This window comes from Sphaeramia orbicularis, chromosome 19, assembly GCF_902148855.1.
Source record: "Sphaeramia orbicularis chromosome 19, fSphaOr1.1, whole genome shotgun sequence".
NCBI lineage: Eukaryota > Metazoa > Chordata > Actinopteri > Kurtiformes > Apogonidae > Sphaeramia > Sphaeramia orbicularis.
In genome coordinates this window covers 6,467,515-6,483,129 of record NC_043975.1, presented here as the reverse complement: position 1 = coordinate 6,483,129, position 15,615 = coordinate 6,467,515, and the positions used below count along the sequence as shown (strand labels likewise).

The 15,615-nt window shown below is 38.2% G+C and overlaps 2 protein-coding genes across 4 annotated transcripts in view; one reads left to right on the top strand and one right to left on the bottom strand.

Annotated features, from left to right (window-relative positions):
* The window catches only part of dock1 (dedicator of cytokinesis 1), a 506,089-nt gene that overhangs the window by 278,893 nt on the left and 211,581 nt on the right, over positions 1-15,615 (top strand). The gene's annotated exons all lie outside the window — the stretch shown is intronic.
* Positions 1-15,615, bottom strand: part of insyn2a (inhibitory synaptic factor 2A) — a 52,453-nt gene that overhangs the window by 22,819 nt on the left and 14,019 nt on the right. Inside the window, exon 2 of the mRNA XM_030163233.1 lies at positions 9,468-10,704. Within this exon, the coding sequence (XP_030019093.1) occupies positions 9,468-10,699 (1,232 nt within the window). The 5' untranslated portion in view covers positions 10,700-10,704. The remainder of the gene's footprint in view (positions 1-9,467; positions 10,705-15,615) is intronic.

Here is a 15,615-nt window from a genome sequence, read left to right as displayed (position 1 = left end):
CAGGTAAACACCATGTTCTGCTCGGATTTTTATTACAGTTGCAGCATTTTTGAGCGTTCTTTGGACCTGTGTACAGTACATTGGAATGGATTTTTTGCTGCAGTTTGCACCACACATGCTCTTGCCTGTTTGCAGTCACTTCTCTGCATTGTACACAAACCAACAAAGTACACAAAGCTTCATGCAAACAGATAATACATTCGTTTTTCTTTTTTTTTCTTTTTTGTCCTCTTTTATTGCCTCAAAAGAACACATGCAAAAATGGGTTGCAACATGAACACAAAGATGTTTCAAATAAATAAATAAACGGGACAAAATTGGAAAACTCATGACAAGAAAATTATAATAAATCTGATAATAAAACAAAAGATTTACAGAAACTTTGGTCAGAGAGTAGAGACAAATCTAATCCTTTTCTCCAAATGTGCAATATATTCATTTTACATTAGCAGTGTCAACAACATAGGAATGTTGTGTTTTTTGGAACAAAGGCACAAATTGGATCATTTTGTGCATGTAAGCATAGTTGTTGACTTTCATTTCAGCAATTTCCCGCGAAATCCCGTAACATCAAATTGATGACTAATAAAGAACAAAACAGCAACAAAGCCTTGTTATTTGCTGCATTGAGAGGCAGAATTGATAAGATTATTTGGCTCTATTGCCTCTTATTTCATTCTCAGTGGGTTTTATCAGTGGTCTTTTATATTGTTATTTCAATCAAACCAGTTAGAGATATATTTTTCTGTAGGACTGGGGAATATGTCAAAAATAATTTGACTAATGCAGGCTCATGAACAATTCCTATACCTCATTCCTCTGGACACTTTTGCTGCTTAAGAAAAAGGAAATGATTGATTAAAAAGTAGTGTATTATCAATAATACTGGGGGAAAAAACAATCAGAATGACTCTATATCCATATTGCCCATCTGTATAAAATCTAATGTATATTAACATATAAACATAACGACTCTCAAATGAGCACCTAAGAGTTGATAGTTTGCTTCATTGCAGGTAATTCAGGCCTTTTGTTACAATGTGATATTGATTCACAAACACACACTTAAACCCATCAATTTATTCTATTTTCAATACATCCTGTGCGTCTTTTTCTGCATGGGCTGTATTCTCATTATAGCACCCTCTGAGGAGCAGTTAAAGTCCAGGTGAAAACCACAAATACAAGTACCATGTTATACGCTTCAGGGGCTCAGTGGTTTTCTTATCGGATTAACCTTATTGACTGACGCTAACCGTTTCCTCTGAAAACACAACATATTACCTCTGTGACATACAGTGACACATTATGGGCTCATTCAACCAATCTCAAGGACTAGACGGGAACACGTAGGAGGTGGACGCTCGTAAACTGAATATTCATGCTGTTTACTAACCTTAACCCCAACAGAAGAATTAATATAGCATGTCACTTTGTTTAACAAGGCTAAAAAAATCATTATGTTTTCATTTTTAAGGATATTCTTTCTGTTTATCCCCTCATGTCTACATTCAAAATACCTCTTTACACGTCAGAATCCACCTTTTATTTCCACTACATGGCATAAAAGATAAGTAAACTGATACATAAGTGTGGATGGAGCTGCTGTTAAGTGTCACTTTATAGTACAAGATGATAAAAGCTCAAGAAAACATTGAATGGAAGCCTCTGTTGTACACCACAGCAGATGCATGTAATCTGAAACTTTAAATTTTTGCACGTTTACAAGGATTCTCGTCAGGTTTTGCGACCTGAAATGCTGTTTAAGAGCCCAAAACATAAAGGGAAACACTTGTTGATGTCAACAAGGCTTCAAAACCGCATTTAATACTTATACTAATACACAAGGAAATAGAAATAAAGCTTCTGGAATTGACATAAGCATGTTTAATGATGCGCTCTGTCAACACATGATCATAATTGTCAGTCGGTGTTTCTTAGCACAGTAGTGTTGCGGGCAGCTCTGCTAAACCCACAAGAGTCCTACTTCTCATTGTGGTTAACTTACATTTAGTTTCCCTCTTCTCCCCGTGCAGCAGTAGAGGCATTTTCAGTTCTCTTACTCTGGGACTCTTGTCACACTGCCCATAAGCTGCAGGACCAATAAAAATTAAACCACTATCATAAATTTCCCCTTCTTATCTACACCTCTTTGCGCGGTATGCTTTGACAGGTATATTAGAGGTGTTGATACCAATATTGTTATTTAACAGTGTAGCAGAATGAGGTAATGGGGAGGCTCAGAAGAGGCGACGAGCGCTGTGATATGGGGATCTTTGCAGAAAGTTTTCAGCTCGGCTTACTTGTAATTATGGGAGTTACCATTAGAGTGGAGGTGACAGCGCAGAAGGTCAAGTCCACCTTCAGTTTTCACCCACATGAACCAATCAATAGGCCGCTGATGAGGAACGAGGGCAACTGCTTCAGAACAACTCCCCCCTTATTCCCTCTATCGCTCCTCTCGCCCCCATGCTGTCTAGACCTTTATTCTCCCTCCATCTCTGGCCCCTCCCCAGCTATCTTTCACACTGAGTTGATAAGAGAAAATAAGAGAGTGGAGCTCATTTCAGCAGCCTCCCCGGAGAGAGCGAAGCCAAAAGTGCCATTAACAGTGTATTTATACACCACCACCACCCCCTTTATGCGACTAGGTGAGCTCCCCCAAAGGTCATCGAGTGGGTGGGAGTCCAACGGCATGAAAACATACTCGCGTACACAGTGTTAATAGACAGTCTAGCAACAAGTCCCCATGAGTGTGATTAATTGGGTCTGGCCTGCCAGCACTGGCTGATGATGCAGCAAATTTATTCCAGAGCTTTGTGCTGTTGGATGCAACCGCCGATGCACTCGAGGACTGCATCACATCCTTCACACTGCGCTGTATGCCCTGAGCACAGCTGTACTCGAGGGACAGCGGGATGTTTTAAAGAGACATAAGTCCAGCCAATTTTTATGCCCCCCCCACCCCCCCCACACACGCACACACGCTCTTCTTCCTTCATTCCGTCCGTCCACTTGCACAGATCTGGAGATCGGTGTTGAAGTCAAAGTGAATTTTAAGGATCTCCAAACTGACATTGACAGCTGACATTAGAGTTTGTACTTGGCGGAAATGACTCTTTGATGTAGACTGATCTGAACATTTATCCTACCGTGTCTGAGAAAAGATCAATGGAAAATCGCATTCCCTTTAATTTAAGTGTAACAGGCATATGTATATTATCTAAAAAAACATCTGAAAAGGACTCCAATTGGTGAAATTGTGTAATATCTCATATATTTTCTCTGTATTGCATCTCCGCTCCTTCAAGATCTTACGTGTGTAAGTTGAATTTTTTTTTGTTCTTATGTTATAATGAAGCCTATAATTGGATTTTTTTCTATGACTTTTTGGTGATTGTTAAATTCCTTTAAGGGGAGGTATTTACTGAAGCCGTTTTTGCCTTCTAACTTCTCCTCCACAGTGTTTTAACTCTTTGAATTCAAATCATAGTGTATGTAACATGCAAATAAACTGAACAAAACACTTTACATTAAGATGCACATATTAACCATTCATTTTCCGGTCATTACTGCACATATAAGTAGGATATTGGTGCTTGATTAGTCATTACAAAGCAGGCGTTAATGAGGCACAAGCATTTGGCTGTAGATATTTTCCCTAATTTATTTACATCTTGTCATTTCATACTTGCCTTATATTTCAGACATTTTATAACATTTTGATAAGTCTTTCCTGGTGAAATAAAACAAAAATGATTCATGATTTGTGACCAAACTCTTCAAGTTGTTGGCCATTAGCTATTGTTGTTCCCTAAATAAGTTCTCATTACTCTTACTATTCCCTCCACTAGGGTATTACAGGCAGACCTGTATGAATGCATACATATGTCTGTTATAAACTTATTCTACTCTAATTTTAAGTACGTACCAGATTGATACTGCCCCCCATGGACATTCAGAATAGTGGAAGTGGTTAGACAGTTTATTTGTACGTGCATTTCCAATTAAATCACTAGTGGCAAGACCTCAATTTAGAGTGGGACAGAGGGTGAGAATTTGTAGTTAACTGGAGGCTGTTGGTGCATTTCAACTGGAAAGTCAGAATATCCAAAATACCAGTTTCTGACGCAAGAAGTTAAAACAATTACACTGCTTTTAAACTGAAATTTGTAGTATTATACTGTCAGTAGGACTGTGTTTTTATGTTGTATTACATCAATCATAAATAGTACTGTTCAGCTTTCGTTGGTGGGCATTTCACTACAGTGTTTCTACAAATTATGCGTGATAAATAGTTAACTTTTGTGTATTCTCTGTTGGGAAATTTGGTGTCTGCATCTTACCAACAGCATCTAGCGTTAACATTAGCACTTAGAACAGCGGGAGCAGTGAGCTGCAATGGAAGTTTTAGTTTTGTTACATCAGAATAACACAATTTTTTAAGTCTTACCACTGAAGAATTACTATTGCTAAATCATGCTAAGATTATGATTAACATACAACAGCCTCACAATAATCCATAAGAAATAATCATGAGATTTTGTAGGGAAAAATACTAGCTAGTGGCCAAGTAAATGCAAAAAATGGTCACTGGAATAAAGCATTATATAAGGAGCCCATGTTACTAATGTGTACATGAATAAGACCAAACATTTTTCACATTATGTCCTATTATATTGGTTTGTAGCCACCGCACATTAGCCACAGGATTCAAATTCTTTCACCTGAATTGCTTGTCAGGAGCACATGCGCAGTGATGGATGCACATGGCGACACAATTCATTCCACAAGAAAACCATGTCATGTAACATAAGCAGTTATTTATCAAATGTAATTGCACTCGCAATTCACCTATAGCCTGTGGGCACTCCTGTTTGTTGTGTGAGTGACATTTATGTAAGGTTAGAATGGAGCTAATGTACTGTGACTAAAGAAACATTAGAATTTTTGCTTGGTTGGCTAAAAGCACAAGTTTGGAAATTGGAAAAATGTGCAGTAAGGAGAGGATTGAGCCTATGGAGAAAACGTTGATGGGTTACAGGAGACTTATGACCCTCAGTGCCTCCTCTAACATATCTGTCTTTGTCATAAACGTATTAAACACAGTGCGATTCTTCTTCTTCTTTACGTATAACATGTTACCAGATGTCCTCATTAAACACCAGTCATTAATTTTCCTCTATAAATTAAACCTGTTTCGTCTCCACCTGCTACATCAGACACATCTGATAAGACAGCTGTGCTTTGCATCCCTATGCAGTGACACATGCTCGCTTACTTTTTCTCTCACATTATATTTCTATGATCCAGTGATAAGAAGATTAAAGTCGCTTTGTGCAAGTCTGAAGTAAAATAATTGCCTTTTTAGATGGTGTAAACTCAGACTCTCGCTGTCTTTAATAACGTTTACAGCCCATCCTCCAGTCGAGTTGAAACTGAGACTTGTTTCATACACTTTGTCGGCTACTTCTGGGCTGTAACCTTTGGCTGTGTGTAATTCCCACAGGGTTTCTGTGATGTTGATTATATGGCTTTTGTCACTCCGTGCCTCTCCACAGTCCTGGTTTGGGCAGATAGGGATCTATGTGCCGAGGCCCAGCAATTCACTCAACAAATTGCCCAGTTTGTTTGCTTCATCCCTTTGGATAGACAATCCTCTATTTCAGCTGGTGTGATGCTATCTGCAGCCCCTTTGTATATAGTCACTATCCATTGAACAGTAAATAGCTTTTTCACATGCCATGAATTTTTCCACAGGCCTTGTTTTTACTGGATAAATAAAACAGTGTATGACTGGAAAAGGCCAATGTATAAATGTCAACCAAAACACGTGGAAGTTGCACCATCATTTGTTGTCGTCTAGAATGACGCTTATTTGTTAGCATCAGGATCATGGTACTGTATTAAAACCAGTGGTAATAATTTTTTTAAGCTGCATTTAGGAGTTGTAGAATGGACTGCAAGTACTCTACTTAGTTTGTACAAATTTCAGGTACTTAACATTTTGTTTATTTTATGTGTTATATATTTTAATCAATTAATCAACCTATATTTATACGAAGTCACTGAGGTGTAAAATTCGTTTGAGTCAAATTAAAGTGTAGTGCTGCATTGCAAAGAAAGGTAATAACACAAATTAACATAAAATGTAAAATACATTGAGGTGGATTAAAATAGACAGATGGATAAATAAGTATGCAAATGAATAAATAAATTAGTTAATAAATAAAGCATTCTTTTCATAGCACCTTTCAAAACCAGGGTTACAGTGTGCTTTACAAAGTAAAATACTACACAATATAAATACAACTCTGAATCATGAGCCATGAAAATAAGATAAAATGCACTAAAACAGCAAAGTTAAAACAAATACAAGAAAGAAGTAAAAGAAACATGATAAAAATATTTATGCATATTCCAGCTTTTTAAAATGAGGCACTGAAGAAAACTCTAAATAAAAGTGAAATTACATATGTACTGTACATTTGTAGATTTGTATTTGTTGTTTTACACAGCTTTATCCTTCTACCCTTCTACATGTCAGAAAAGTTATACTTTTTATGTTCCTCCATGTTCTCTGACAGCCTCATTTCCTTATTACTTCATAGGTGTTGATTTTACACAATGAATAATACAATTATCCATAATTTTTTTTTGGCTTCTGATGTTTCACAAACATACAAACAAAGCATAGCATTCCCCAAGTCGTCACTTTTTAGCATAGATATTAAAGACGTCTACAAGTTGATGACAGCTCCAGCAAATTATCATTTTTCAAACTAAATTCTCGCATTCTTAAATGCTAAAATCATCTAACATCACAAAAATCAACAATTATAGAGCCAAAAACTGACAACAGATCGGTGTATGAAAATGTCTTTTCTTCTTTCCGTGCTCATTAATTGTGTTACAAGCCTTCAGATTTGTCTGGTGTTGTTTGTAAAATTGGATTGAATACAGAGACAACAGGAACATGCTGCTCTTCACTGATGTTTTACTGTTAATAATCTAATGTTTTCAAATATAATATATTAATCAGATGGACCAAGCTACTAATTATACTTCAGAATACTTTAACTATGTGTCCTGATAATACTTTTTTTGAATGTTGGTTTGTTTTTTTTTGTCCTGCTAATACTTAAATGGGTTTATGTAGTTTTGATATTTGAAAATCTCACCAGCAGGTGGAAGTCTGGTACCAGAACACACCAAAACCATGAACAATTCAACCCTATGTATCAACAGACTGCATCAGTAACTGAATATAGTAGAAAGCTCATTGTTTCCGCACATCTGTATAATGGTATCATCAAGTTTTCTTCTTCAAACGAAGACTCATAGACATTTTAAAAATAGCTCAAAATAACACTGTGTCGTATAATCTTCACATGCTACATCAGCTGATAGTTTACATTGTAGATCTGTTAGCTATGTTTTTAGACCGAAAACAGCCACAGTAAAAACACAAATCACCTCTGTTTTCTGTTCAGTTTTTGTTGTCAACAGCTGAACTAAAAATCGGTCTAGAATACAACAAACAAGGTCAGAACTGTCACAGTTTAGTCTGAACCGTGGATCAACAAACGGCGACTTAGCAAAGATGTAACATCCCATAATAACTTCATACTTTCAAAACCCTCAGAATCAAACTCTCCCATGTAGAAGAAATGCTGCTATTTCAGCATCAAACTCCATTCTTTTCATTTACAGCTGTGTCCAGTGGAGAAAAACAACAACTGTGCTTCTAGCTTTTATCACCAAGTCACTTTCACTGACTCTAAAAATTGTTTCCTAATGGTTCTCATCCCATCTGGTCGCTCTCTGATACTTTGTTCATAGGCCCCATGGTGTTTGTTTTCCTCACCATGGGAGACCAATAGAATGAACCACTACTCCCTCTAAGGGTCACATATCAGTATAAGTAAAAACTATAAACTACTAAACCCCTTTAACCCTTTCATGCATAGTGGTCGCTACAGTGCACAGCTATTCTACAGCTGTTCTCTTGTATATTCATGGGTTTCGTTGTTTTAGTTGGATATCAGCCAACACAGTGGACGCTTATGCACCATCCCAAACACTGCAATTGAAACCATTTCTATAGCTTTGCTGTTCTTGATAAACCTGATCTGCAGTAACATGTTTTAGTGTAAATCAGTTGGTAATTTTTATTAGACTGTAATTAACAGTTTTCTTAAACAAAAGTTGTTGTTTTTTTTGCATATTATCTCATGAAGTGAGTAATAACTAGTGTCGCAGTATGTTAAAATGTGAGAAAATATCAGATTAGCGGCATGAAAAATGTTTTTATCTCATAGTTTTCACTTTCTGATGATGGGTTTTAAATATATTTTTCTTTGCTTCAAATATTAAACGCATGGTGTCCGGCTGAGTGGACATTTTTGTAACTTCATGAAAAAAAGGTTGATATAAAAAAATTCCAGTTGCATTGTTTTTTTCTTGCCTAAAGGGGAATAAAATCATTCAAGAAAAAAATATTGACTAAGGTTCCCCTAATTCATGCATGAAAGGGTAAAGATGGTTTTCATGCCTGGCTTACTTTTCATGGAACAGTTTCATATTACTGTATTGATGGAGAACTGAAGAAGTGTCTTGGATGAGAGACAAAACGTTTTCAAAAGAGCTAAACCAGTCCAGTTGAACCGAGAAGAATTACCAAGAAAAATGATGACCTGGACAAATGAGAACCTACACAGACATTACTGTATTGATACCAAAAGATGTGACCCCTCTTTTATCGTAGTATCTTAAGCAGGACACTGTTGAGGGCTGTAGTTTATAGTAAGAGTCGACTACTTCATCTGCTGATTGTTTTTACTTTCTTGGGGATGTACTTTTTTTTCTTTTTCCCCACACTACAGATCAGTTCACCACCAAGATATCACATTTAATCACTCTGACCTTTTGCAGGAGGTAATGTTTTCTGTTTCATTTGAATAAGAATGTCTTTACCATTTGCTAACCTTAGTTTTGTGATTAAAGATCACATTCAGAGTGTCTCATACAAAGGGTCATCGAATCACTTGGGCCAAATTGAGTGAGACAATTGGTCTCTGCGTTAGCTCTGCAGCGCTCCACTATGAGATCTGGGGGGAAATCATCACAAAAGGACACTGTGCTGTTAAAGCACAGTTGGCACATTCAGGTGAACACCGTGACAGCCCAGCTACAACCCACTGTGATCTTTTTCAAATACACTCTGCATAGTTTTGTCAAGGCTCTGCAGAGTGGCTGTCACACATGTCCCTACGATCTGGAAATAATATGACACATCAAGAGGAAGCTCCACTGCTCGTGCTGAGTCATAAATCTGTCTGATGTTTCCTTTGCTTAACCTGAGATTAAGGCCGTGTTATAAATGAAGACATGGGGAAGGTGGAGATTTGTGCTCTTTCTTTCAAAGCATGCGGCAATTAATCAAGACCAGCAGTGAAATGTCTTACCCTTCTCTGTGGGCCTCCCCCTTCTCCAGTTCCTGGATGACCCCCAGCAGTACCTTGATGGTTTCTTGGCTGGAGCTGATGAGGTTTTCCATGGCCTGGAGCTGTGCTTTAACATCCCCGTCCTGATTCATAGGCACTATTTGCTTACAGGTCTCCTGCATCGAGTCAGGTGGTGCCCCCCCAGCCTCACCACCCCCGCAGGGTGACAGAGGCTCCTCCATGCCCCGTAGAGGCTGGGCAGATAACTGTCCTGTGTGGCACTGTGCCTGTGTTGTACAGCCTCCACCGGACCGTGGTAGTGTCTCCGACTGCAGCCCGTTGAGCTGCAGGCCTTTCTTCCGTTTGCTCCGCACAGACGGACTGTCCAGACACTCTACCTGTGTAAGCGAGTTCCAGGCGATGGGGCCCGTAACCTTGGAGGCCCTGTCCGGCAGGGTTCGGGACGAGCCCTCCTCCTTACAGAGCAGCTGTCGTTTGGCCAAGTGGTCTGTGTCAGCCTCTCTGTGTTGTAATCCTGTTCTGGCTTTGGACGGGACACTGCAGAGCTGGTACTCTGCCTGTGCTCCGGCTCCGCTTCCTCTCGCTGTGTCTGCAAGGCAGTCTGTGTCTGCAGAGCAACTGAGCAGCAGAGCGTCAGAGCACAGGCCATCAGGTGCAGTGTGCTGCTCCACTGTGGCAATGCACTCATTAGTATGGAGCAGAGCCCTGGTCCTCCGGACTCCACTCCCCCCGCAGGCACCCTCCTCCTCCTCTTCATCTAAACCCTGCTCAGCAGCCTTGGAGTGCTTCACCTCCATGACAAAACCGTTATTCTGACCTTTATAAGTTTCCACAGCGGCCACGTGTTTAAAGGTGTGGCCTTTCTTGCGCTCAAAAGGGAATGTCTGATAGCGTTTCTTCAGGTCAGGTGACGTCTGCACGCCCGTGCTCCTCGTGACGTTGGGGATGGATCTGCGAGCAGGGACGGTCATGTACTTGCGGTACGCCACTTTGTATGAGATGGGCTTGCCAGCCTTCCTTGCCGCCTGCAACTCTGCCTCCCGTTGCTCGTTCTGTGCCTCGCAGATATCCTTGAAACGTACTTGCAGGGCCTTGTTTCTCTTCCTCACCTGTCGACTGGCTTCCAGGGAATACTTCACCTCCAGCGCTAGAGAGGTGGAGGGCAGGGGGGCTGCCTCCGAGTCAGACTCTGAGTTGGTGAGCATGCATTTGCCACCCTCCTTGCTCACCATGTTTCCTGAGAAGCATGAAGAAAGAGGCTGTGTTAATCAGTGGTAATGAATGGCTCAGACAAAGACCCTTAGCTTGACTAATGCATCCCACCCTACAGAACAAGTTTCCTATGCTTAGGCAGATGGGAGGAACCTGGGCAATTATTTAATGAATACATTATTCTAAGAGCTGTTATCAAGCACTTGTCATTATTATGCAAATTTAAACACTAAAGGATAAGATAATTTAACTTATTTTAGGAATCATTGTCTCACTAGATGCAGTAGAATATATTATTTCGAATTCATACAAGAGTTCTGAAGTGTCCATGTTTATATACTTTAAAAATAAGAAAAAAAAGGTTTGCAATTTTGCTATTTTTGTGCTAAAACTCAGGATATTTATTTACTGAAAAACTGCAAGGGTTAGTTTTTCTGTCCCTATTTCATTGAAAGCGTCTCTATAAAACCAGTGGTAACAGGTTTTTTTGCCTCATTGTTATTCATTATTTAGCTCCAATACCTTTGTCTTGTCACATGAAATGTAACCTGTAACACACAAAAAAGGGTATTTGGAACTTAAAAACTTAAAAAGAACTTTAACTGAAAAGAATTTGGATCGTCCCATTCCAGTGAAACCCCCCATTTCTGTGGCTTATTAAGTAGTTGACTCTTGATTTTATTTTTGCTTATTTCTCTCGGTTCTCTTCAGTTTTTACCCTGTGAGTTAGTTGCTCCATTTCATATATTCCTTTCACAATTTTCATTCATTTGTCTTGTTCCATCTCCTTGTAATGACCTTTTTATGATTATCATCTACTTAACGCAGTATCTCCTGTCACATTACCAAGGTCTGGCTAATCAGAGACCAAATTTTTACTAAAAAACTGAAACAAAATGGCCTGAAACCTCTCTGATTTGCCTTCTTTGGCTCACATTGTCTCTCACATAGTTTTAATTCTGGGTGTAATCTCTCAAAACCTAATTCCAACAGTGTGTTCCTCAAATATTTACCTACTCTTCTTCTGAATTATCCACATCTAGTTCTCTCTTGTTTCCCTCTTCTCTCTGTTCAGTGCTACTGTAATGTGGACATTGTTGTAGATTTTTTTTCATCTCAATTTTTCTTTGAAGTTATTTTTTATTTTAATGATTTATTTGCAATTTGGGGTGCAGGTTTTATTGATGCACTCATGCACTAGATAGGAGAATATTCACCAGTTCCCATCAGTGTCTGGACTGAAAATTCTGCAGGTGCAATTTGAAATGAAATCATAATGCATCATTTTTCACAATACTGTAGCAGCAAAACTGTTATTTATGTAAAGTCATCAGCTGAGGCCCTGTGTCTTTATATCGTAAAACTGTGATCATAATTTGTGACTTCGCAGCAGATTGGTCTGTCTTTTTTAAGTGTTTCTGAAGCGCATGTCTCGTGTTCTGGCCAAATCTCGCATGGCTTAGCAAAGCTCCAGGCTGCTACTGAGGCTCAGCTTAGGTGTGTTATAAATGTGTAACTGGATTCATAGAATAGAAAATGTGGCTTACGGTGAGAGATTTGATATTTTGAGATTTGCAAAAAAAAAAAAGGGTAAAAAGGAAACGGACTGAGCTGCAAAGGAGAAAAATGTGAATGAAAAAAAATTTTGAGAGTCAATTTCTGTAATGATGTCTTCTTCATCGTCTGTTGAATTGGGCAGCAGCATATTTTGTTCTGCATCACATTAAATTGCGTCAAATGCACACATATCACATCATATTGCCTTAAAAGTATCTCTTGCCTTCAGGCCAAAAAATGCTTTATGACTAAACTTCTTAGCTATTTTCAGCAATAAAACCAATCACTTCCTGTCAAAATCAGCTAAAATATGTAATATTTTTGTAATGTGACCCATAAAGACCCAATGTTATTTTTATGTCGGTTCCCAAATGAATTTTTTCTATATTTAACCTTTCTAAAGTGATTTATCACCATTTATTATAACCTTATCCTCCATATTTGGCTTTTTTTTTCAGTGAAAATCAGGTATTTTCCTATATTTCATTTACTGATCATGGATCGTGGATGTTCATAGAAGCTCAGATTTAAGTCGAGGGTTATTATATTGGAAACAGAGAAAACTGAAGAAAAAGTGACTTTTTCAGCCAAATCTATTGTTAACTGAACATAAAACAAGCGTCTCCATCCACTGTCATTGATCCAACTCCATGGGTTTTACTGGTGAATCAATGTTGTAGAAGATGACAGTGTTTCCACGGTAACTACAGAGCCTTTGAATGTCCAAATGGGTCATATCTGATGACTTTTAAAAGATGACAAACTGCATTTTACCTGAAATATTTACACGTATTGATAGGATTAAAGGATCAACAGGTATTAAACAGTTTAGATCAGTTGATGCTTTTGGTCGCCAGTGAATGTTTGGGTCTTTATGGGTTAAACATGTATAAATGCGTATAATTCTGGTGCATCCCAATCATGACACCTTTTCCACTTAAGGTATGTGAGGGGTTTATTGTTTTAGTGTGTTCTGTCGGACATTTAGGCAGTGAGTTTTTACCTGTAGCTAACAACAGTGTGTGGGCAGAACTATAAAAAAAAATAAATAAATGAAAAAAAAATCCCTTCTTTCTGTTTTTTGTGCTTATGTCTGCATTGGTCTGAGACACAAAAACACCAAAACAGATGCAAAAATCTCTTGTCCACAGCAGATCGGATGAAACCGATGATTTGCTTGCATGTATTTAGAACATAACCTCTGTGAAACAATCAGAAAATAGCACTTTGTTTCTCTCTTTCACTGATGCTCTCCCTATTCAGTCTATTCTTCACTTGACCAACAGAAGCAAAGTTTCAACAGTCAGTTTTGCAAATAACAAGCAAAAAATGTGACGTAAATGAGGATCACATCAGCTTCATTGACAGAAATGAATATCCTCAACCCGTTTTCATAGTCGAGCGTGTTTTTAACAGTACAACTGATATCTTCCAGAAAAGGTCATTAGTTTACTGCTGTGGTTCATTAGGTTCAGCATCCCTTTTCACTGCCTGACCTTTTCCTCTCACAGTTAATAATTAAGTAAAAATAGAAGCTTCTGCCTCTTGAGTGTGTGACGTGTGTTCATTTCCCTTTTTTGTAAATGCTGAAATGCTGAAAAAATAAGGACGACACGAGCAGCAAGATAAACTTTTGTCACAGAACTGTAAGACAACCCCCTAAGGATAAAAAGAGTGCTAAGCCAAGATAATGAATTATCTTTCCAAACCACAACAGGTAGGGGAGCAGCATCACAACTCTTGAGTTTGCCTCTGAGGCCCTGACAGAAATATAATTCTGCTCCTTCCTGCTGATTTACAATAAACACTCCACAGACTCATATAGATGCTGAATCAGATAGAGCAATTATCCTCCTCAGCTTATCTGCCGTGACTGTTTTCTGTCAACAGCGACTGACTTCCTACTTCAGATCTGTCTGTTTACCGACCTGGGAGCTACAGAATGGGCATTTTGTCTTCTCCGTCACATTATCAGACTCACTTGACATTATTAACCCATAAAAATCCAGTGCTACTTTTGTGACAGTTTCCAGATAAATTTTCCTCTCTATTTAAACCTTTCTTAAAGGAGCGATATTTTGCTTTTTTTTAAAAATGGAATTATGCATTTTCAAATATTTCCCTGTGGTCTACATAAACTGTAAATGCTCTGCTTGGGTCTGAATTCTTCATTAATTCAACTCCACAGGTCCATCTTATACCCTATTTCTGAGTAATGACACCAGAAAGGTGGTTTTGAGCGCTGGCCCTTTAAATGCATATGAACCGCTTCAGGCCCCACCCCCTCCAGGTTGTTGGCTGCGCTGCTCTGTCTCGTTCAACCAATAACTGAACATTTTAGGTAATTGGCTCAAAGTTTGGACTTATTTTCAGTATGGACTACAACCACTGCTGCTGACAATTACGTCGTACTCGGTGAAATATTCATCGGAAGTCTGGACCTTATATGTGCAAATGTCACAACGTAAGTAGTTATAGATATAACAAATTAAGCAGGAATTAAAACAGGTTGTAGAAACCTACTTGATCTTTGCCAAAATGAATATAAAGATAGCTTTGCAGCACCTGGAGGGTTCAAATTCGAACTTTATGAACTATTAGGATCCAAATACACAAATAAATGAACCAAAGACTAATAAAAGTGGGTTTAGCAAAATATGACCCCTAAAAGTGATTTATCCCCATTTATTATAATATCATCCTCTATATGTGGGATGTTTCAGTGAAAATTAGTTATTTTCTGGTAGTTAATTTACTGATCACAGATGTTCATGAAAGCTCATAGTAAAGTTGAGTGTTATATCAGAAGCAGAGAAAACTGAAGAAAACGTGACTTTTTCAGGAAATTATATTATTAACTGAACATAAAACAAGTGTGTCCATCCAGTGTCACTGATCCAACTCCGTGGGTTTTACTGGTGAATCAGTGTTGTAGAAGATGACGGTGTTTCCACATTCACTACAGAGCTTCTGAACGTCCAATTGGGTCATTTCTGATTCAAGATTCAGGATTCCTTTTATTGTCATTGTATTCACATAGCATACACAACAAAATTCTGATGCACTTATAAAAAAAAAAAAAAAAACAAAACGGTGCTTCTTGAGTAAAAAAAAAAAAAAAAAAAAAAGGAAATATACAATGCAAAATAAATACATAAAAAAATAAATAAATACATAGTAAAAGCAGTAAAAATGACACACAGACTCCGCCCCTCTCCCATTCTGTCAAGTCACTTACTCACACATTCATAGTTAGGTAAAGTGCGGAGGATAGTGAGGTAAATACAGTAGTTACAGCACATTTTAGATTTTCATTATTGCACATTGTTGGTTGCTACACATTGCTGATTATTGTTATTGCACATTGGTGCTTTCCATT